At 40.0% G+C, this 23,136-nt stretch overlaps 3 protein-coding genes across 3 annotated transcripts; 2 read left to right on the forward strand and 1 right to left on the reverse strand.

Annotated features, from left to right (window-relative positions):
* The first annotated feature begins 291 nt into the window (after positions 1-291).
* Positions 292-5,234, forward strand: cgref1 (cell growth regulator with EF-hand domain 1). The gene is made up of 7 exons (XM_030726129.1): positions 292-410; positions 1,175-1,280; positions 1,533-1,607; positions 3,389-3,465; positions 3,618-3,742; positions 3,849-3,950; positions 4,086-5,234. The coding sequence occupies exons 1-7, from the start codon at positions 401-403 to the stop codon at positions 4,356-4,358; spliced, it is 768 nt and encodes a 255-aa protein (XP_030581989.1). The 5' UTR covers positions 292-400; the 3' UTR covers positions 4,359-5,234.
* A 516-nt stretch (positions 5,235-5,750) lies between these two features.
* drc8 (dynein regulatory complex subunit 8) lies at positions 5,751-9,995 on the forward strand. Its single transcript, XM_030726334.1, has 7 exons — positions 5,751-5,838; positions 6,024-6,114; positions 7,222-7,294; positions 7,503-7,579; positions 8,819-8,861; positions 8,979-9,045; positions 9,598-9,995. Exons 1-7 carry the CDS (start codon positions 5,814-5,816, stop codon positions 9,714-9,716), a joined length of 495 nt encoding a protein of 164 aa, XP_030582194.1. The 5' UTR covers positions 5,751-5,813; the 3' UTR covers positions 9,717-9,995.
* A 1,829-nt stretch (positions 9,996-11,824) lies between these two features.
* Positions 11,825-23,136, reverse strand: adpgk2 (ADP-dependent glucokinase 2). Its single transcript, XM_030757868.1, has 7 exons — positions 22,860-23,136; positions 18,698-18,857; positions 17,305-17,495; positions 17,061-17,157; positions 16,809-16,945; positions 15,337-15,473; positions 11,825-14,728 (listed from the first exon to the last, which is right to left on the reverse strand). The coding sequence occupies exons 1-7, from the start codon at positions 23,071-23,073 to the stop codon at positions 14,165-14,167; spliced, it is 1,500 nt and encodes a 499-aa protein (XP_030613728.1). The 5' UTR covers positions 23,074-23,136; the 3' UTR covers positions 11,825-14,164.

The following is a 23,136-nucleotide window of genomic DNA, read 5'->3' on the forward strand; positions in this document are numbered from 1 at the left end:
CCTATTTTGGGGTACAGCGGATGAACGAGACGGAATATGAAATATAACCTTGACTATAAAGGCCGTGAGCAGATTACTAGCACAACTCGAATCACTGTCGGTCCGTGAGGACGTGGACGTGGACGAGGCGTGACAGAAAACCCGGACGGAGGAGCACAAAGAAATCGAGGCTGCTTGCGCAAACTCACTGACACGACGGCGGTTCACTTCTTCCACGTGGACCCTGTCATTGACCAAAACACAGTGTACTCCGTGGCAGCCGGGGGGCGCGCACGCAGTCGCCTTTGCGCAGTGCAGACCACAGGGCGGCGCGAGCAGGGCGGTGCGGGATAGAGGTGATCTCCAGATATGAACCTGTAAAGTGTCGGAATTAAAGCCTTTTGCAGCCCACACATCAACTATGCAGACAGGTAGGCTCTCTGTCACTTTGAGTAGAGATTAAGCGCGTTACAGCCTGCGTTCATCAGCCGGAGGTGTTACAAGAGCTGTTACCGTGCGCTCCTCAGTTAACGATACTACTCTTTCACTTGCTATCTATAAAAATGTATTTGATTTGATACAGGACTGTAATGTCAAAGTGCTTTTAATGTTAGCGGTGTGGTCAGGCAGTAATAACGCTGCAGTGAGTTGATGGTGTCAGTCGTGGGCCACGCGTGCTGTGCCAGACTAGCATCCCTGCTGCTCCAAAGGAGGAAGCTGCAGTTTATTAGTCTGCGCATCTCAGTGGGAATGTATCAGCGCTTTGAGCACATCTTAAACACGCAATTCAGCTCACAGCAAAGCAGTTATTTCAGAAATCTAACGTTTGTTTGTCTAGATAGAGTGGAAAGTCACAGAGAAATGACCGTTGGAGACAATATATTGTGCTGAGCTGTAAATCGATATAAAGGTTGCCATAATGGACCATAAGGTTGCTCATGTATGTGACAAGTGAAGGCTGTATGACTGCAGCTTTGCAGTCTTTCTTGTGAGCCAGCAGATGCTGCATTATGTGACCACTGCAATGCCCATAAATCTCCCAATCAGAACCATTAGACAGTAGTTCTCTGCATAGTAAAAACTCAAGTATTCTTATTTATTTGCATCTGTTGTTGATACTTTATGAATTAAAGTTTGCAGCAAAATCGTTGTGAAGAGCCTGAACAAAGGTCATAACATAGCTGTTTCATTTTAGGTGTGCTCATGAAGTGTCACCTGGACCAGCTGGTTCCAGGTGTTTTGTCTCTAGTCCTGTTGGTACACCTGTGCCTGGCTGCACCAGGTCTTCCTGGAACACAAAGGTAACACCCCCCCTCCCTCTGCTTAAGTTTCACTTTCACTATTTTTTTTTATTCATATTAAGGCATACATGTTTTTAGTCTTTCAAATATGTGCTGCATGATTTGATTGTTTTTTTTTCCCATAAATAATTATTTTTTAATTGCTGCTGAATGGGTATTTCCAAAATCAACACCAAAGGCTGAAATATCAGAATGAGTGGATGTTTCAAGCATGTTGTTTCTTATTGGATGTTTTGTTTATTTATTGGACAGAGAGGAATCAGTAGATGCCCACCCCCCTTCTCCAGCACTTCCCAATCCATTTGGCTCTGGAGTGGAGGAACGTATGTGAGTGGCACATATATAGTCTGCTGTTATTGAACATCTAAATCATTTTACTTTCTGTAGCAGCAACTGTTTGACTTGTCTGTGGACTTTGACTGCTCTGTTGTGCTAATGATGTGGCCTGTACCATAAAATGATAAGATTACGCGTGCAATAACACTGGTTTATGCTGCATTAATTTCCTTTACGGGGATCCTCACCATACTGCAAATACTATCTCAGCACACATAACTGTTGCTGTATTGTAATAGTTTAAATTCACCCATAATAGATTGTTCAGAGATCAAAATTAGAGATGTAACCACATGAGAGATGCAGCTTCTTTCCATTTGCTGATAAGATTAAAATAACATGTACACACAATCATACTTTAATCTAAAGAGTATTGAGTGTAAGACCAGATAAATGTTTCGTAGCTGTATAGAACAGCAGATGGAGTTTCCACCACCCTACATAAATAATGCACATTGCTTCAAAGCAGGCTTTTGTGCAGTCTGAATAAACATTGAAGGCATTTGTCATGTTTAAACTTCATAAGAGGATTATTCAAGTATTTAGACCATGTCACTGATGCAGCATTGCTTCATTTATGGCATGAGATGGAATCCATGAGATTAAAGATATAAAAACAAATGATACCGTGAGAGCAGTCTCAGTTCTTACTGGCAAATCTTGCCTTCATACCATTTTAAGTCTCATGTAAAGCATGTGAATCACACCTGATCTAAAATTCGGGCCAAAGGTGTTTCCTCCAGAGCTCAACTGAGTTGCCTGCAATGTCAGTGCTACAATCTACAGAGCAATATGTCAGTCATCACTGTTGCTATTTGCTTCATGTAAGATTGTGAATGGTGGAACCGCCTGCTTCCGGCCTGTCATGTGTTAAGAATGATTTGACGAAACAGAAAGTTTGTGTTGTTACATTATTGTTGTTTAACATTGCATTTTCCTTAAAAGTTATATTCCTTCAGCTTACTTTCACTTTATATTTTTCAACTGGCCATCCACTGATCACCTTTTTGACTTCATGCTCCACCAGTGGGGCCTGTAGATGTGCGAGTGTGCAGTTGTCTGTGTCCAAAGTGTACCCCACCTATTGCCCTGTGTCAGCTTGGATAAACTCCAGCTCCCCCTCAACCCTACGCTTGATAAGTGGTTAAGAAAACAGATTTTTCTATTGCTGTATTTTGGATTTTTTTTTTTTTTAATGAATGGAGAAGCATTGATATATTTTTTAACCAAGTAACTAAACTTAGAAAAGGTCATGAGACATGGGTTATTTTTAAACTTCTTTGAACGTGTTAAAGGTGATCCTATACTCCTTCAATTCAGAGTCATGGGAGGGCTATCCTAGTTGCCATTGGGCAGGATGCAGGGAACACCCTGGACAGGGCACCAGTCTTATCATCTATCAGGGCATCAAGGTGTCTTTGCACACATAGGGGGAACATGCGACCAGAGGCACTAGACTGGATTAAAATCCAGGATCTTTCTTGCCGTGAGGCACCACTGTGCCACCCCCCTTTTAAACATGTTATAAATTATTTAAATAGTTAAAACAGTTTCTGTGAGGCCAAGTATTTATGCATCTGAACCATAATATTGAAGTTCATTTGCAGAGAAAAGAGGGCGTGGGCCTTAGGAGCCTGAAGAGTCTGGCACAGGCAGCTTCAATGTTATACCTTCTACCAGATGGCACAAGGGTGCAAGGAGTCTGTAACACTTGGCAACTGCACTGCCAATCAACTTTTTAACATTTTTCTAAATTGTACTTTATACCACAGGTTGAGACAAAGTTACATTCAATCAAGCCTGAAGAATGGAGGACAAGGAGGACCAGAGATCACCACCTGGGAACAAGGTAAACAGTGCCTCTTACTGGTAGCTGGCACATTGATAGGTTCTGATTGGGGCCTTCTTTCTGATCACCATTACCAAATTTTATTAGTCAGGTTCTAATAAAGTAATTTTATTTTATTTTAGCATTGTGAATTGTGCTGTACTTTGTTCCAGAGGTATTCTTCCTGTTTGGGCTTTATGACTATGATCGCAGTGGGTTCTTAGATGGCTTGGAGATGATGAAGCTCCTCTCAGACTATAACTCCCATCATATACCTGGAGCACAGGCCAGTGAGCAGGTGAGCAGTAGTGGTATGTGTGGGTATGCTGTGTGCTTGAACTGACATGGCATTTGTCCATTCATACAATGTGCAATATTTGTGTGTGTCTGCATATTGTTTTCAGGTGGTTTCCATGGTAGATTTCTTACTACAGACTCAGGATCTAAACCAGGATGGTCTGCTGGCTCCATCTGAGCTGCTCTCCCCTGCACTCACTCACACACAGGTACTGCAAACACACACTTGACAGAAGTACTCTTGCATTATTACTTTGGTTTACTAAGCCATGTTTAGTTTTATTCACACCGTCCTTGCTTTTAACTACAGTAACAATGCATCATCATGACTCTCTACCTTAAAGGACTCAAGAAACAACAATGCACCTCACCAGGAGCAGGAAGTAGTAGAGGAGGAAAAGCTATCAAACGCTATCGCTGATGTGGACAATGCCGGAGGAGTGGAGCAGAGAGAGGAACAGACTCATGAAGAGATTCAGCCTGGAGACGAAAAACAACCACAACATGAAATAAAGATGGGAGGAGAACATGAGGGACATCAAATCCCAGAAGTCACAGTAGAAGACCAGGGGCAGGACCATAATATCCCTGTACATCAGGGGCAACCAGAGATGTAAAAAAAAAACACAATAGAGGAACCACCACTCTGTCATCTTGGCCTCAGCATTTTGAGTACTGTATGGGAAAGCTTAATCAGCATCCCCACAAATGATCCACTGCTGGAGTTTCTGCTACTGTACAGTTCACTGGACTGTTAAACATGTAGATGGGTGGTGAAAAGGTCTTTCTGGTATTTGAAATACCAGTGTTCCTGCCACTGTATTGGGATGCTCAATGAATCCCAGAGCTTTTAAAGGGACAATGTGTTGAAGTCCGAATGTAATATTAGTCCCAACAGTAAAACAAAAGCCATCATTAATAGAGACTTTTTAATACTTTTTTTCTAAGTTGAAAAACATGTTATCACTTTAATTGCATTTATTTACTATTTTCTGCCATGCCTATTTAATATAGTTGTTTTACTGAATCATTGCTTACACCACCAGCTGCTTAGTTTATGAATCACTGCATCATTTGACTGGATGTTACTTGGATGTTTCCGCCTCCCTAAATGTCAGTATCCACTGTGGATTCATGGACATGTTGACAGTGGGCTCTCTGCACCTTGAGCTGTTTCTTTAAACATTTCTGATTTAGAGTCAGTTCAGCTCAGACACTTTTCTAAAGGGTTTCCTTGAAAATTTGCTCACTTTAATAACACTTCAACAAGTAAAATGAGTGTGTGCTAAGTTCACAGCTTGCACCACCAATCTTTTGACAAATAACTTAAAAATAATCTTTAAAATGTCACGGAGGCCCCACTAAAATGAAATAAAATAAAAAGTAATGTAAAATTTAGTCATTGTTTGCAAACTTGAAATGTATTTAATGTGTGAAAGGCTGTTCTATTTGCTGCTGTTGTTTTTTTTTTCTCTAAATTAATTTTTTTTAACCATTTTATGCATTTATACAGCAGGAGAAAATAAATGATTTCTCTTCCCTCTTCTTTGTCCCTTTTCAGTCTGTCTCCTGTTTTAATTTGTTGAATGAACTGAAGGAAGGGACAAACACCATGCCTATAGGTTATTCCATATAAGAATAACCAAATCTGGGGGGAAGATACCAAAAAGTAATAATTTGATTGCAGTTTTGACAAAGCTGAAATGTGTTTTTCAATACTGAAAATGAAACAAGACTTTCTTCTCATAGCTTATGGGCTTAAAAATACAGAAAAAAATGGTTTAAAAAAATCATAGTAAGAGGGTACAATTTCTCAAGGCTTCATTATAAATAGTAAACTTCTACCCCCCCCCTCCAAAAAGAAAAAAAAAATTAGCTGATTCTGAGGGGGGGGGGGGGGGGCTCAGTGATTTTTAATGGAATGACTTTCACAGTAAGATGGTGTGCTTTAAAGAGAAATAAGTAAATTAATAACACATTAATAGTTCTGAAGGTGTTCTGGCGATGAAAAGGTGGCAAGTGGGCTACTATAGAGACCAGATTGTTGCTAGGCAACAGAAAACGGGACAAACATGGTGGAGAACGGCAGAAGTGCAGGTTCGTAATTGTCACTTTCACACAGGTTTTCTACAAATTGAAATTTTTCAGACAACAGTAAAGAGGCTGTTTCAGTTTAGCCAAAGCTCCATCAAAACGGCTGGTCTGTGTGGAAACTATCTTCAGTTATTTCTCCAGCACTAAGGCAGCTAACGCTTCCTTCTTGTCTCTGTTTTGTCTGCCAGAGGCCACCGTGCCTGATTCCCGGCTCCTCGAGAAGATCAGAGCCGCTTTTCAAGCGTTTGACACCGAGTCTGACAACACGGTGGACATCAAGTGGGTAAAACAAAAGCAGCCCGTACTGGCATAACTAGACTTACCATCAAATTATTATTCACGATAAAGTTAAACGTCTTCTCAAGTACACAGGATGCAGTGCTGTGAAAAAGTCTTGAGTTACTCCTGATTTATTTGTATTTTGTTTCCTTTTTTTTTTAACGTGGTCTTTAGCAATAGATCTGCAGGCTTTCTGAAGGTCTTTCAAAGTTTTTCTTTGGACAGTTTATGCTTTTTCACAGATTTTCAGTCCAGTCCTTTTTTTTTTTTTTTTAAGCCACTTAACTCTGATCTGTGAATCACTCAAGCAGAAAAAAGGCACCTTACTCAAAGGACGAACTCTTGTGTTGATTTCCATGTTGTGTCTAAACATAACAGACAACTTAGCAAAGAGCCAATTTTAAATTGTATTTTTGGGCACTTTGTTCCCATCAGCCTGTTGCAAAAACATATAATTGGTTCCTTTTTTTGTTGTTGTTGTTAAATCTACAAAAAAATGCCAACAATAACACAGTTTGGCAAACATAAAATTGGATTTTTGCACCAACAAGGTGATTTCCAAAGATTAGAAAGATTCCCAAAATTCTGAGCAGTATGTCCTTAAAAAAACTTGAGGAAACTGGATAATCAGACAGCAAAAGTAGAAGTGGCAGGTTTAAAAAAAAAAGCTAACATGCAAAGTTTGCCTGTCTCATATAGCATAGGTGTCCATTCTGCAGTGTTGAGTTGTGAATACTAGAGGCAATGAAAATGTGGGACACTGTCTCAAGCCATAAAAAAAAAATCCTGTGCAGTCCCACATCCAGAGGGACACCTGCTCACCACAGATATTCACTCTTTTTTTTTTTTTTTACTATTTGTAAAACTCAAGTAAACTTAAACGTTTCTGATTCCCACCTGAGAGCACCCAGCTTATTCAACTGGTGAACAGTTTGGTTGAGGTGGGTTATTTTGACACTGGCTGTGAGAAATAAAGTTGGTGGCTTGCCACAAAATGACAACAAAGCTTTAGTAGGACAATGCAGTCAAGTGTTTATGTAGCTAACAGGAATTAGTGAAACAGTCCTGTTACATACTTTTGATGCATTTCTTGTCTTTGTGCTCTAGAGAGATTGGCAGTATCTTCTATTTGCTGGGTTGCTTCCCCACTCTGATGGACCTACTCAAGTTCACAGCTGAGGTCAGAACAACATTCACTCAGAGTCTGGCTTTATTTTGGAAGATCAGTAATCTGATGTGCAAACAGGGCTCCGACATTGGGTATTTAGCAAACGTTACAGAATCTACTGTGCCCTCTTGTGACTATTTTAAAATTCTGGGTAACATCAGAAGCATCGGTTTTGTTGGAAAATTCAAAGCAATCCACCAGCCTTTTCCTGTCCAACCAGGTGGAAGAGGAGCACTCAGGAAATATCCACTGGGACAGATTCCTCCCAGCCATGTCTGAAGTGCTACTGGAGCGCAAGTAAGACCGTTCAGTTATACAATTGTATAAATAAATAAATGCTGACTTTTGCAGACAAGAAGAAGGTAAAGGTGTAAATGGGAGCTTGTGTTTAAGCAAATTATTTATTATACAATGTATTTTCTCTCTCATACTGAAGGAGCACATGAATGAGTATCATGACTATGAGTTCTTTAATAAGTATGACATTTGGTAAATACTGTGTAAAGATGATGTGACCCTGCAGTTTTCCCAGCATAGATGTTTTAGGTATAAAGGTCTACCTTTATACTCTATTTCTGATTATTAGTGTGTTGGGTCAGGTTTGTTCACCACTCAGAAAATACTAAATATCAGCCTTCTTAAATAATTTATATCACTTCTTTTCTTTTATACGTGTGCTTTTATGAAGCTGCTGCTACAGCTTAGGCTCTATATTCAGACCAGTTTAAGCTTAAGAACCTCTTAAACAAACAAGCACAGAACAGCAAGTCCACCACTCTGCATATAATCATTAGTTATTATTAATCACTGGCTCTCTTCCACAGCATGTCTTTTGACCTGTCTGTCTCCTCCAATGTATCGTGGCAGATAACTGCCCCTCCCTGAGCCTGGTTCTGCCAGAGGTTTCTTCCTGTTAAAAGGGAGTTTTTCTGGGCACTCAGGTGGCTTAGTGGTGAAGCTGGCAACCACAAACATATGCTGCGTTGCGGTGCAGGCGGCCCAGGTTCAACTCCTGGCCTGTTGCCAGTTTGCCCATGTGGCTTTCCCCTGTTTCCTGTCACTCTCAACTACAAATAAAAGCCACTGTAGCTGGAAAAAAAAAAAAAAAAAGGGCATTTTTCCTTCCTACTGTCACCAAGTGCTTGCTCATAGGTGGTCATTCTCACTGTATGGTCTTTACCATACAATATAATGTGCCTTGAGGCGACTGCTTGTTCCCCCCCCCCCCCCCCCCCCCCCTATTTTTGGCCACAGTGGTGTTTCTTCATAGTGGAAAAAAGACACAGGGGAAAGACACGTGGGCAAATTGGCAACAGGCCAGGACTCGAACCTGCCCCGCCCACACCACAACGTGGCATATGCATATGGTCGCCGGCTTCACCACTAAGCCACCCGGGCACTTGACTCTTTGTTTTGATTTGGCACTAAGATTGAATTGAATTGAATGTCACTTTTGTGATGATTTGTACATTAATCTCATTGTTTGCAGTATTTAGCACATCAGCATTTCAGTATTATTTTACTATTGTCTGTTAGGTTCCCTCCCATCTCTGAGGAGCGTCTGCTTGAGGCCTTTGAGGTGAAATTTTCTGCCGTTTCCTCGTTCCTCATATTGTCCACTGTTTCTAGCACAACACATACAGTGCGACCATATGATATTTGCTGAAGCATAAAGGCACTGACACTCTGTTCGCAGGTTCTGGACAAAGAAAAGAAAGGATACCTTGAGCCTGAGGAGTTGACAAATTACATGACAAACGAAGGTAAAGGTTTTGGTTTTGTGTGTGACTAAAAGCAGATTGCACCAACACAGCAACAATGGTGAATGTAGTTTTTAAACTTTGGAGATCTCTTACCATATTTGAAAATTAATCTCAGAATAGTCACAGACATCTGTCATATGATCTACAGGTAAAAAATGAGCTTTGCAAATGTGTGCAACAATTTGTGTGTAATTTTGAGCAATCACAGCAGCTTGCTCCAAGCTTCCAACACCTACAAATGCCTAAAAGTAATTGGCATTCTTTTTGATTATTTACAGATTCTAAAATGTGCGTGCACGGATCGCCTGATATGCACGGATCATGTCACATTTGCATGTGGAGCTTTAAAACTTTTGAAATGATCAGATTTGTTAAGTTGAACTACTCAGGTTTTGATGTACACATTTGTAAAGTTGTTTTCTTGTGTTCAAATAGCTTTGAATTTGTCTGTGGGTTGGAACACACATTTGTAAATCTTACTTTTCTCTTGTAGATCATACGTTACTCATTTATGACCATTTCAAGACTTAATTTCTCTCTGTATCATACCAGGTGAGCCGTTCACTCAGGAGGAGATGGATGAGATGCTGATAGCACTCGCTGACAAAGAGAAGAACCTTATCTATTACAAAGACATTATCACACAGCTGACCCTTGAGCCTAAATTGTAGGCAGCAACACAGTGTACCTGCTACCAGAACTGTTAATAATACACTGTCTGTTGTGATATGGTATAAAAATTAAACATACATAGCTCAGTTCTTGAATTCTGTGTCCATACTCTCAACTGGATTCATGAAAATACGTCTGAAATCCATACAGTGAGAGTGTACTTAACCTCTCGTTCCTTATTTCCATGTAAGACTTTGAAGAGCTGTCAAAAAAATTCTCCAGTTTCACATTTAAGGAATGTCAGTACAGTATAAAATAATCGGTGTGATGGAGTCTAGTTTCTTGAAATGTAAATTTATGGGTTTCTATACTGTGATGGAATCATTTGCAGCCGAATACATTCAAATGTTTTTCTGAGGTAATCTGGAGTTACTGAAATGAGCTTCTGTTTCTCTGAAGGAGAAGCTGTATTTAAGCGGGGGAGCTCGCTGCTTTCCCAAACCGTGAACGTGGGCCCAAAATAGAGGCTGAGGAAACATGCTGGGTTTTAAAAATAGCACAGACTCCTTACCATCTCTGCAGTGGACTGGGAGTATGTGACACTGTTTTTGCATGGCCAGTATTCATTTTTAATCTTATGTACTCTATATGTTTTATTTATAGAAGCACATAGACAAAAAAAAAAACCAACCTCACATACAAGCCAGCCACTTTATTAGCCATACCATACTATTACCAGGTTGTACCCCTTTTTGCCTTCAGAACTACCAAAATTATTCATGGCACAAATTTAACAAGTCGCTGGAAACATTTCTCAGAGATTTTGGTCCATATTGATATGATAGCATCACACGGTTGCAGCAGATTTGTCAGCTGCACATCCATGATGTGACTCGCCTGTTCCACCACATCCCATATATGCTCTACTAGATTGAGATCTGATGACTGTGGAAGCCATGAGTACAGTGAACTCACTGCCATGTTCAAGAAACCAGTTTGACATGATCTAAGCTTTGTGATGTACTACATTATCCTGCTGGAAGCAGGTGGTCATAAAGGGATGGACATGGTCAGCAACAATACTTGGGTAGGCTATGGTGTTTAAACAATGCTCAGCTGGTACTAAGGGACCCTGAATGTGCCAAGAAAATATCCCCCACACCATACATGGTGTAAACAACATGAAAGCATGTTTACACCAAATTCTGACCCTTCACTTTGAATGTTGCAGCAGAAATTGACACTCAGACCAGGCAACCTTCTTCCAGTCTTCAATGGCTGTCCAATTTCTTGAGCCTGTGCAAACTGTAGCCTCAGTTTCCTGTTAGCTGACAGGAGCGCCACCGAGTATGGTCTTCTGCTGCTGTAGCCCATCTGCTTCAAGGTTCAGTGTGTTATAGGTTCAGAGGCGCTCTTCTGTGTACCTTGGTTGTAACAAGTGATTATTTGAATTATTGTTGCCTTCATCTTAGCACAAAGCGGTCACTGCTCACTGGATATTTTCTCTTTTTTCACACCATTCTGTTGTGTAGGAATATCTGAGTAAATCAGCAGTTTCTAAAATACTCAGACGAGCCCATCTGGTTATTCCATGAACAACCACGCCATATTCAAAGTCACTAAAATCACCTTTTTCATTCTGATGCTCTGCTTGAACTTCAGAAAGTGGTCCTGACTATGTGTAGATGACTAAATGCATTGAGTTGCTTCCATCTGACTGGCTGATTAGACATTTACATTAATAAGCTACTGAACCTACTGTAATAAAGTGGCCAGTGAATATCAGATAGTCTAAAACTTGCTCACGGCTTAAATGCGGGCTTCTTGGTGGCATGAGTAAGTGCAGCCGATGGACAAAAAGTATGAAAGAATTAAATATGTATGAATACCAGATGAAATGTTAAATGTTGGTGGTGAGAAGAAAGGAAACCTTCATCCTGATGAATTATGTTGCAACAAAGAAGCTGTGATGTTACATCCCACAGTTTTTATAATTAGTGGCCAAAATAACTTCTGAATTCAGCAGACTTTGTTTTTAGCATAAAAAACTAAAAGAATTTACCTTTAAAAACACAGCTTGTAGCCAAAACGATCGTGAACAGTCTCACTAAATGGCCCCCGGTAAAATAAGGGGGGGAAAAAAAACAAAGCAATGATTGCTTCATCAGCATTTTATCAGGTGATTCTGAATCAAATAGTCAACATGCATAAAACAATTAAACACAGCATTGAAACATGGATGAAAACAAGCACTTCACTATGTGAGCATGGACACATGCCATGGTTTCCATTCACAGTAAAAATATAACCCGTTACTGTTTAAGACATGAGGAAAGATCAGCCAATAGTGATAGAAAAAGTCTGTATTGAAAGGTTCCCTTTTCACTAAACACCAAAAGTAAAAACAGAATAAGGCTCATCTTCAATCGATCAAAAATCAAACATCATTAAATCAGTTCAGCCATGATACAGAGAAAAGATTTAAAGGGATTTTCTATCCTTTCCATTTCCCTTTTTTTCTTAACCTCATACTCTGTAACAAAATGAATGCATTCTTGTTTAAAGGGGGGGGGGGCTCCACACTTCAAAAAGCATGTTTTAAGAAACAAATAAAAGAACAAATAGGTTAATCAAGAAAAAAAGGTACATTTGTATGTTGTGGTTTACTTGTGAAAGTGAAGCTGAATCTATAAAAGGAATTGGGGGGGGGGGTTGGCTACAATCCCAGTTAAGTCCAATTGCATCAGTAAATACAGATTTGAATGTAAATGAAACATATTTGATGATCATGTAGAAACTGGATTCATCTAAAGATGTCAGTGTGGGGCTTAAAATAACACGGACTAATTTCTGGACTCTAATCCTACAACTGAAGCAAAGGCTGCATGAAGAAAATGGAATTTCTGAGTGGTCCACTACTTCACAATGACCAACACCATGGCTTCAAATAGATTGCTCATGTTCCTTTAAATAACTACTGTTCCACGATATCCAGCCATATAATGTGAGATGCCTGTAACTTCACTATTGCCTGGGAATTCTGTCTGGGACAGTTCACTCTGGTTATTTGGTCCTTGAAGAGCCATAAACTGGCAGAAGATTAGGAAGAGGTCATACGACAGATAAAAGTATGATGAAGAAACAGAAGCGAGACAGCTGATGGAAAGAGGAAAGGACAAAGAGAGCATGGAGGTAGAGAGAAAGATTTGGACATCATATGCCACTACCAGCAGTGGTCTCTTAACATTGATGTTGCATTATTGCACTGGAACTGAACCACAGAGGAATGATGATTCAAACGCAAACACACCCAAACCACTGAGCACACTTTTCACATACACTGGGAGGTACAGGGGCTTCCTTTGCCTTTTTTAATGAGATAGGAGAGGGAAAAGGAAAGGTAGCCTTTCATTAAAAGGAACATTTCAGTATCTTTAAACCTGCTCCTTGAGATTACTTTGCAGCTGTTTAGCTGTTGCAGAGCATCTCTCAAAATTGGACTACATCCAGTTTTTGTTTTTTGTAAAATCACTACTACCCCAAAAGCCTGGAAAACTGGTCCTAGTTTTAAAAATACTGGAATTTTTCTGATGTTTTCTGTCAAAAGCTGGCTCATCTGAAAATATGTTTGCACAAAGGCGGGTGAGGTCAAAAGGTTGTTCACTGGTCTGAGCTGTAGATTTCAAGTAGTTGACAAGATTCAGCTACTTCTGATTCTTCTGAATCTGTTTTCTGCATAGTGGAACCCCAGGTTTAAAGGATTAAGGGAGAATTTTATCCTACATCAGAAGTTTTGTAAAACAAAGAAGTTACTAAAATGGTACTATAAAAAACAACCCGCAGTCAGGTATCTGACTTTATCCATACCTCATCCCTCCTGATCTCATCCTGACTGAAAATCTGCTTGTAAGGCCTTGGAGAAATAGAGGACAGCTGATTAAAACTCACTGGAGTTAGATGATGGACTACAGTGAGGTGGCCTAGAAGTTGAATCCAAGTGAGACACAGCAGGACTCTATTTTGTTTAAAAAAAAAAAAAAAAAAAAAAAAATCAAAATCACCATAATCTGAGAGAATAAATCAATGATGGCGCCCCACCCTGTCTAAAGGCACATCTACCTGACAATTAACTACATGTAGTCTCATTAGCAGATAGTTAACTCAATCAGTTAAAAGCCATTTCTGAGTTTACTGGTTTTTGTTTGGCATTGCTTTCAAAAAAATCAAAATTGTGTCCATCTATTCAACATTTGATGGCCTAACCTGATTAATAACCACAGTACTCCATCATCTAATTCCAGCTATGAGGGATAACAATCATCTTCCTTAATGTGCACCTCAGCTGTGAGATGCAAAGGTGATCTTATCAGCCTGACACCTGTGTCAGTTCCTGAAGGCTACTATGCATCAAACCTAGATCAAGTTTGCAGAGTCACACAGTTCATTAACATTTGATTAGCACTACACACACAAACACACACACAGACCACTTAGTGTCTATCCTTCTCTAAATCTGCAGCACCAGGCCAGCAGCTGAGATGTTGTCCCCTCCGCCTGCAGTCTGATAAACCTCAGTGCACACCAGCACTGGTGCTACACAGATCTCATAGTCTGCTTCACTCCAGCAGCTGACGGGCCTGGTTTCCTGCAAAGGGATACGCTGGCTTCCCTCCTGCCGGCTAACAGAGAAGGAATCGTCCATGATGAGCCTCGCCTTGCTGGGGTCAATGTCATTAGAGCCACAGACATGGCGGTTAGCTGTGAGCGAAGCTTTGGCAGTGGCTGACATGGTGTTCTTCCACTGGGAGCCACGAGTCACAATCATGGCCTGAAAGGCCAGCGTGTGGACATGGAGTCGGGTCAGCGGCTTACCCTTAGCTTTAGCATCTTTTGCCTGATTTTCTGCACTGGCTTCCTTGTAGCGCTGGTTCAAAATGCGATAGACCTCCCTCATCTGGTCGAGGACGGTAGCTACACGAGGGTTTGGGTCTGACAACACAGTGATGTTGGAACCTTTGAGCAAGCTAAGCAGGTTTGGAAGCTCCTGCTCATTCATCCCCAAAGAGTCTGCCTGAAAAAGCAGAATTAAGGTAACTCATTAAACTGATTTTACTAAAAACAAAGTCCTTCTGTTGATATGAGTGATAAATCCTTTTCATTGTGATCCACATTGTAGGTGCAGAACATTTAAAATGATTTCAATCTTTAAAACCAAACTGAGCATACATCTTCATCAGTGTGTTATTTTGATGTGTCAAGTGGGATAAACGACAGTAAAATTTATTGTTGACTGCAATAAAGAAATACAAAACAAAAGCGTGATTTGCAGCCTATTACATGAGTATTTAAGAGATTTGATTATGGGCCAAAATTCTGACCTTTAAAGCAGCAGTGTGCTTCCAAATAATGATTTGGTAAGGAGTGGTTTTACTCCATATTTTCTCAAAATATAATTATGCAAAACTGAAAGGCAAATATAGCTCCTGCTGAGTCAGCCTGCTTTGCTTTAAACAAATTTAACTAAGCAAATCTTGGTATCTATCCCTTTTCACTAAGCTGACTCATTCTGTTTCTATAGCTGAATATTTTATTTTTCTCAGTGTTTATGATATCATTTTGCTCTCCCATCTTACTAAAGTATTTATGTATCAATTTATTTAATTGATCAGTCAGACATACATGGGGAATGACATGTTGAAGCAGGTCTTCCATGATGCTCTCTTCCACAAAACTTGCCATCTCAAAATGAATGCCAATCTGAGGAGATGAGGAGGAAAGCAGCTCTTCCAGGCGGGAGAGGATAGCATCTCGCTCGCCTGAAATGATCCAAAATAGATGGAAGATTAGAGAAGAGTTGCAGAGAAATCTCAAGACAGACAGCAAGGAGTCTATAAAGCACAGGGAAGAGTGAAAGTACAATGATGTTATAGTGAGTAATGTGGAGATGAAATAAAGAAGCAGGGCACAGCAGGTAAGATATCAGAAGGGGGGATTCAAAAGGAAAGACAAAAGGGTAAAAAGGGTAGAGAGGGGTGGGAGAAACAGCAGAGACATGGGGAAGAACAACAGAACAGAAGACAAAGGTACTGTCATATCAAATAACACACAGCTGATCTGCTGTACAAACAGCCTGGCTCAGAGGGGGAAGCTGGTAATAAGCCTGTTATGCTACCTCTGTTTTGTTCCTCTTTTGAACTTCTGTCCTTACCAACAGCCAAGTTCAAGTGTTAATGGTCAGCATGCTTAATGCACCGTATCCCGGAACTTTCACAGACACTACCTGACAAAGGTGCACGAGATCAGATGTCTGCTGATTCCTGATTACAAATTCTCGATGATTTGCACCAATGCGAGAACAGTTCCAGCTAATAGCCCAGTGAATACACAGCTAGCAAATGGCCATCTTGTTTCCTGGCTCTAGCAAGCGCTACTCAGACAGCACTCTCATCTAAACAAAACTGAGCATCTCCAGTAGTGAGAGTTGACCATCTCCTGCTGTTGGTTACATGTGAACAACTCCAGATCATGTCCCAAATTAATTCTAAATAATTCTACCAATATCACTTGAAGTTCATTTTTAAGCTTGAGCTGTTTTCTCTTTCATAACCATCAAGCGAGTAAGTAAAATTACAGAAAAAAAAATAATTATAATAAGTAGAATCCTACTCTACAGGTGATACAAGAAGGAGTAACATTAACCTCAAACTTCATTTTGTTAAGATGGGATTATACTCTGTGTCCACATGCTCACTAAGATCTGCACAACATAAATTGTGTCATCAGATGGTTAACGTGAGGGTCTGTGAGATGGGACCATGCGGAGTGGTCCACAGAGAATTTACATTACAATGCACCAACTATGCATGCACCCAAAGCGGCGGACTTTTACAGGAATGATCGGGTCTCCGTGTCTGCAACAGAGTGTAATGTAAGCCTCTGTAGTAACCATGAAGCCACAGTAGTGGAAGTTAAGTATTTGTCCTTTAAGTGAAATTGCTCCTTAAATGTAAAGTTACCGATTAAGTAGTTGGCTGCCTTAAAACTTAATTTACATCAAGTCATGTCTACAATATTCTAAGCGAATCCAAAGAAAACTCTAATCATCATCCCATTTCATGTGTACATCAGGAAGCTCGGAACACCTTTCCTACCTGACTGGAATGGGAAGTTGTCCATCATTTGGAGCCCTCCCACCACCAGTAGGTCTGGATTGAAGTCCTTCAGTTTTTTAGCAAACTCATCCATAGAGGCCAGGTAGGGGTTATGGTCATCACTGTGGACGATATATCTACAGAGCACACATGCACAAGCAAAGCAACCATCAAATACCTCCGAGCATTTTGTAAACACACTCCACTCCAAGATCCACAAAATACCTTCTGGTGTATCTGCGTAACACCTACCGATTGGCTCTACGTGAGGTATAGCGCCCCCAGTGGGCACCAGATGGATACTCCAGAATCAGATGAATGTCTGGCTCATCTACCACTTTACCTGCCACTGTGGAGATAAAGGGTATGTGAAGTAATGAAATGAAAAGAAGAGGAAAGAGTAGAAAAATGAATAGCACATAATACATAAAAATGACAACAAAAGGTACATCACTGAAAGTAAAACAGGTGTGTCAGTGTATGTTAGTTTGAGTACCTGTAATGTGCTGCGACAGGACATCAGTAAAATCGGTGCTAAAGCTTCCCCCAAGCAACACATCACAACCCTCAGTCGCCATACGACCAGCCATTACTGGAGCATTGCCGCCTACTGACCATCTGTTTCCAGGTAAGTCACGGGCCTCCTCGACCAGCTCACTAAAGAGGGTTTCATTTAGCATAAAACGCCTGCAGGAGAAAGAAAAATTTGATTTATTTTTTGTCTTGCTGTGGTCTAATTATTCAAAACAATTTGCAAATCAATTTCAAGTCCCACAGACTATAAAACTCTCCTTCAATGTATCTGAAAACTGAAATTACCCTGAATCAAACTGAATACACTACTGTGCCTGAGAAAATGGGGAATATATAAGAGATTTTAGAAAAACAACATAGGAAAAGTCGAGGAGTTAAATTTGGGGAAGCATCAGCAAAGATGGACAACCTACACCCTTTGGTTTTAATGATTCCTGGATATCTCGAGGGAGCTGGCTGTGGCAAATCCTGCACTCATCAGACAGATGCAAGCCAAAATGTATCTCACTTAAATTTCTCTCATTTTGAATGATAAAAGTGGGGCTATCGTAAAAAAACTGCATGAAGACTCTCACTAAACATACAATCCAGTCACACTCAGGATACCAGAATGCTTTAAAGATGAGGACATTTTTATGAGCTTGGCTAGCTTGCCCTTTTTTTTTTTTATCATCTCTGAACGCTCATAAATATAGTCACACAGTATCTTTCTTGCAGCCTGAAGTCACAAATATAAAATAGTTTTTAAAACAAGGCAAGAGTGAACCGAGAGGTACTAAAAACAGGAGCAAAAACAAAGCTCCTTCTCAAAATAAGCATTTTATTCAGACAAAACACACTCCACTCCAAGATCCACAAAATACCTGTTTTTTTTTTGTTTTGTTTTGCTTTTTTTTTTTGGGGGGGGGGGGGGGGGGGGGGGGTGTTGTTTGTTTGTTTCTGTATCTAATAGATTTCTGTGTGTTCCTGCTGATTCTGTAGTCTTGTTGCCCTTAGGTGTTTGTTCCAGACAATGAACACTGGCTCACAGGCGCCAGAACACAAGCAGTCAGCAATGACTGAGCAGATCAGGGAGCTTAATTCAACTGTACTCCCAAGACTTAAAATGCCTTTTCAGCAGCTATTTTTTTAAACATGAGCAGCAGCAAAAATGGGAAAAAAAACTGTGCATACTTTCAGTACGCACACCACAAATTACAGTTTAAGAGGAAAACTCAGCAAACTAGTCTGAGCACAAATAAGACTTTAAATAAATAAAACTGTGGCTATTCAAATATTTGTAAAGTTGATAAATTTGCTTCCAGATCTGGACCTCAACTTTTAAATGGGCTGCTCGTCACACAAACATCACTTACTCTGCAGCTGCTCCTGGTGCAAAGAAATATGCAAAGCTCTGAGCGAGCTGCTCAGCATTTTCTAGGTAGTTGTGATGCAGGGGCTGGTCTGTGGGCTGGACGCCAATTTTATTAAGCAGTGACACACCGTCTACTATAAGGTCAACACAACCTCCAAAACCTGTGGATGAAAGAGAGAAACACAAAGACGCAGTTAAGCTACAAAACCAGACCCAGTAGCAGGTATTCACTTGGAAATCGGAACAAGGAGAAAAGGAAAGGTGCACCCTTACACCAGTCATTACTGCTTTTACCTTTTATGCTCCAGGCCGCTAGAACAACCTCTCAACTCATGTTAGGTGTGCTCCAACATTATCAGTGTTGGAGCACACCTAACATGAGTTGAGAGGTGTGCTCCAACATTATCAGTGTTTAAAACCAAACTAAAACATTCCTGTTTAGCCTTTCAGTATTCTAGTTCCTGGTATTGATTAGCATTTTACCTTCTGGTTGTTTAATGGATTTTAAATTGTAGGTTTTACTATTTTTACTGGACTACTGGTCATCTTAATTTCCATTTCATTTCTATTCCTTTCATGGTTATAATTTCTAATTTTCTTTAAATCATTGTTACTGATCTATTGTTGGTTTTAATAACTATCTTATTGAATTTCAGTTTCTTTTATGGATTTAACTTTTTATTACTATATTATTTTTGCTTTTTTTTTAAAAAAAACTTTATATTATATAAATGTACCATGCTATAATCTCTGTGCTAGCATATGACTAGGTTTTTTTTTTTTGTTTTTTTTTTTTTTTTTTTATTAAAGCAATACAAGTAGAGAAAATTAAAAAGTAATGGCCAAACTTAACAGAGAAATCCACACAAAGTGCAACTGCTGTGCTCAGTGCTGCAACATTTATCTGCAATCACAGCTGAAATGGTGACAGCTGCTGGATCGATCATCTGTCCCATACACAGACACAGAAGCTTTGAGCTTCACACATGTCTGCTATGTCTGAACAAGGGCCAAAACTTTGTGCAGGCAGGCAACTTGTTTAAGATTTGAATCCATTTTGAATATCTGACTCACGTTGGCGTAAACTTCACTCACGCTCCTTTGTCTGCATTTGCAACCTAATCTATTTTTCTGCTATAGCTTTATGTAAAAATGATAAACAGAACCTTCTGGGTTACACTTAGATTTGTTGTCATGAGGTTTGTATGAACATGTTGTATTTTCACAGTCCTTCAGGGACCTGTTCCAAAAAGCAGGCTTAGTGGAAACACTGAGTTTGTTAACCCTGAGATGAGATGAGGGATTTTACTGTTCCTGAAACAGCGCTAACTTAAACCCTGGCTAAGTTACCACTTAGTTAAATAAAACTAATGTGCATGACACTATAGGCAGTGTTTGTGGGCGAATCATACTGTCTGTAAACGGAATAGCTCGGAAAGTTTTGAATTAATTCTGATAAAACTTTGTAGGAGTGTAGAGAGGGGTCATGTTAACAATTCATTCCACCAAGGTCTTCAAGGTCAACTTCATGATTTATTGGTCAAAAATTAACAAAAAATCAAGTCTTATAACTTAAAAACTGGAATTCTTACAAGTGTGATGTGTATTGTAAACAAATATATAAAGATTTAAAATATCATGTCTCATTTAGGGCTGCAACAATTCAGAGTAACTAGAAAAACTCGACCATAAAAAAAAAATCCTCAACATAAATTTTTTGCTTCAATGTTTCTTTTAAACTCTGTAGCGCCCAGGTGTCACCATGTAAGCGTGAGCATTTCACCCACATTTCCGACTAGAAATAGACCTGCCATCTAGGAGAATGTGTGTGAATAAAAAGTATTACAATATTACAACAGAGGTAGTGAAGATGGTGCCTTCATAGATTAACATGGAGCCGGAGTCTGTCTACACACACACACACACCAAAGCACAATGTTTAAATCAGGTAGCTCGCTGAATGCTGATGACAGCCATCCTGTTTCAAATGGCAGCGATACCTGCAGCAAGCACGGCTGAGTCTAAAGGGGGGCATGGGGTGCACTAGACCACATCTATTTCAAGGATTTATTAGCATTTTGCAATATATAAAATATTAATGAAATATTAATATTTAAAAATATGAAAATAAAAGCCTTTTTTCCTCTCTGTAGGCCAGTAAAAATATACATGGGCCAGTAAAACTCTGAGCCACTAACCTGGGGCTGTTGGGTTGGACACTGACTGAATTATGACTAACATTAATTATTAACATTCATTAATTAATTATTAATTATTACACCATCAGAACATCTGTTTTCTGCAGCAGGAAAAGTTGCATCAAAGCACAGGACAAACCGCAGTTCTGAGAATGCTGTTATGCTTGCTTTTCTTCATGCTCCTTTAAAGGCTTACAGCCATACATAATAACTCACTCAGTAGCACACACACACACACACACACGCACACGCACACGCACACGCACGCGCACACACACGCGCGCGCACACACGCACACACACACGCACACACACACACGCCAGGGTTATAGCTAGCAGTTGATCAGCTGTTAGCTATCCGAATGGATTACAATTTGCAAGCAGGTGCGGCCATTAGCACTAGTGCAAGTTAATCAGTACAGATGTAAGAAAGCCCTCCAAGAGGACAGAGTAAAGACAATTTCATACCTTAGTTTAGGCTGTATGTATACCTTAATATATAAGACATTAATGTACTTAATTAATGTATTATTTTTGCATTTAAGAAAATGTTTTCTTTAAAACTATGCTTTAAATTCTACTGCCTTTGGTTGTATTGGCAGCATTTAGGAAATGATACTGATATATGGGGACTCTAAATATTACATAGTTTGCATCATGGCACATTTGACCTCTGATCTCACTTTTACATTTCACATGTGCCCTTCTTTCAGGTTGACCCCAAAATGTGTTATATTTAAAGAAAGCATTGGCAAGAGAAAGAAGATGAGCTGCCTAGTTAGAAATATACTGTAGTATAGTATTATAATAAGCTCAAGCTGTTCATGTCCAGTTATTTACAAATCAATACCTATTATCCATTAACCACTCCTACATAATGTTTGTGTAATCAAAGTAAACATCTGTCATGCTACCCTTATCTGATTTTTACAGCACTACAAACTTCTCAAAGTTTAAAAAGAACAAAGAAAACAAAATGAACATACTACAGTATTCCCTTAAAAGTAAATACTGCCCAAAGAGTGGAGGAGGAGGTTTGCACTCTCGGAGTGCTTCTTGTTTCAAATACAGCAAAGTGATGGGTTTCTTTCCAGCAGGCTGTGGGTTGAGATCTGGTGACAGGGTGACCACGTGTCCTTATTTAAGTGCAACTGCACCGCATTTTTATCCCTTTTTGATCGGCTCTGAAGACCGTGCACTTTTCTGAAGTCTGGCTTTAACCCACACAGTCATGTGAAAATTAACCTGACTTGCAGATTTCAGCCAAGTATGATGGAAACTACCCCAAAGAAAATTAAGTGATAGTATATACAGAGAAACTGTTGGGTTTTTTTTTTTGTTGTTTTTTTTATCTTGCCTTAGAGAAACATTGGTCTGAATTGTGTGAATCACATAATTAGCTCAAATCATTTCAGCTAAATTTCAAGGTGGCACGGATGCATCCCTGCTGGAAGATGATTACCAGACACGAAAGCAGCAAAAACCTTAACTTCCCTTTACCTTTACTGTATTAATTCAGCAAGAGAATTTGGAAAGAATTTGGAAAATAAAATATATTTGCCAAATGCCACACCTGTAACCCGCACAGTTTATTCTGAGTTTGTTTCTAAGCTGGATCTGGTCCCCTTATCTGGTGACTGTGCAGATCTTTCATGGTTACGACGTCCTCATCAAACCACATTACTCCATCCTATTAGGTCTGGCTTCAACACACAATCTTAGCTCAGTTATTTCCAAGCAAATGTACTTTTCTCTGTTTACTGAAGTTTGTTACAGCTGACAACAACATAAGCCAAATATAATACACGGCGTTGGCAATTTATTTTCTGCTAGTGAATGAGGGCAGTAAATAAAGTTACTTTTAATCTGAAGCAGATTACCTGATTGATCATTACCCCTGAAATTAGGTTGCGCTCATACAGTCTATGGTTAGGCTAGCTACCGTTAGCTAACTTGCAACACTTACCAATAGCTACTTTGGGTCGAGCGACGTTATTCATCCCCACCTTCCGCTCAGCCCGGAGCAGAGAGGACAGAACAATGTCCAGCCGGTCGTCCAGCACTGCATTCTGGGGTGACCGGAACCAGAGGGCCAACACAACCACAAATAAAGATAGAACAGACCCATATTTCACCCACGGCACCCTGCCTCCCGCCTCCATCGCTCGCTCTCTTGCCATGTATACAAGCGCTCCGTCGCCTGAGCCTCCACTGACAAGCCGTGCGCTGGGCTGTCTGTTTCG

Source organism: Archocentrus centrarchus, chromosome 3 (genome assembly GCF_007364275.1).
Source record: "Archocentrus centrarchus isolate MPI-CPG fArcCen1 chromosome 3, fArcCen1, whole genome shotgun sequence".
NCBI classification, from domain to species: Eukaryota; Metazoa; Chordata; class Actinopteri; order Cichliformes; family Cichlidae; genus Archocentrus; species Archocentrus centrarchus.

Bases quoted from the DNA above. Each gene is read 5' to 3' on its own strand.
- cgref1 (XM_030726129.1), top strand. The intron at 1,281-1,532 runs GTAACACCCCCC...TTTATTGGACAG, and splicing joins GGTCTTCCTGGAACACAAAG to AGAGGAATCAGTAGATGCCC. The intron at 3,466-3,617 runs GTAAACAGTGCC...ACTTTGTTCCAG, and splicing joins GATCACCACCTGGGAACAAG to AGGTATTCTTCCTGTTTGGG.
- drc8 (XM_030726334.1), top strand. From the start codon at position 5,814: ATGGTGGAGAACGGCAGAAGTGCAG. The intron at 5,839-6,023 runs GTTCGTAATTGT...TTTGTCTGCCAG, and splicing joins GGAGAACGGCAGAAGTGCAG to AGGCCACCGTGCCTGATTCC. The intron at 9,046-9,597 runs GTAAAGGTTTTG...GTATCATACCAG, and splicing joins AAATTACATGACAAACGAAG to GTGAGCCGTTCACTCAGGAG.
- adpgk2 (XM_030757868.1), bottom strand. From the start codon at position 23,073: ATGGCAAGAGAGCGAGCGATGGAGGCGGGAGGCAGGGTGCCGTGGGTG. The intron at 17,158-17,304 runs GTACTCAAACTA...TTATCTCCACAG, and splicing joins CCTGTCGCAGCACATTACAG to TGGCAGGTAAAGTGGTAGAT. The intron at 14,729-15,336 runs GTATGTCTGACT...CTGCTTTTTCAG, and splicing joins TTCAACATGTCATTCCCCAT to GCAGACTCTTTGGGGATGAA.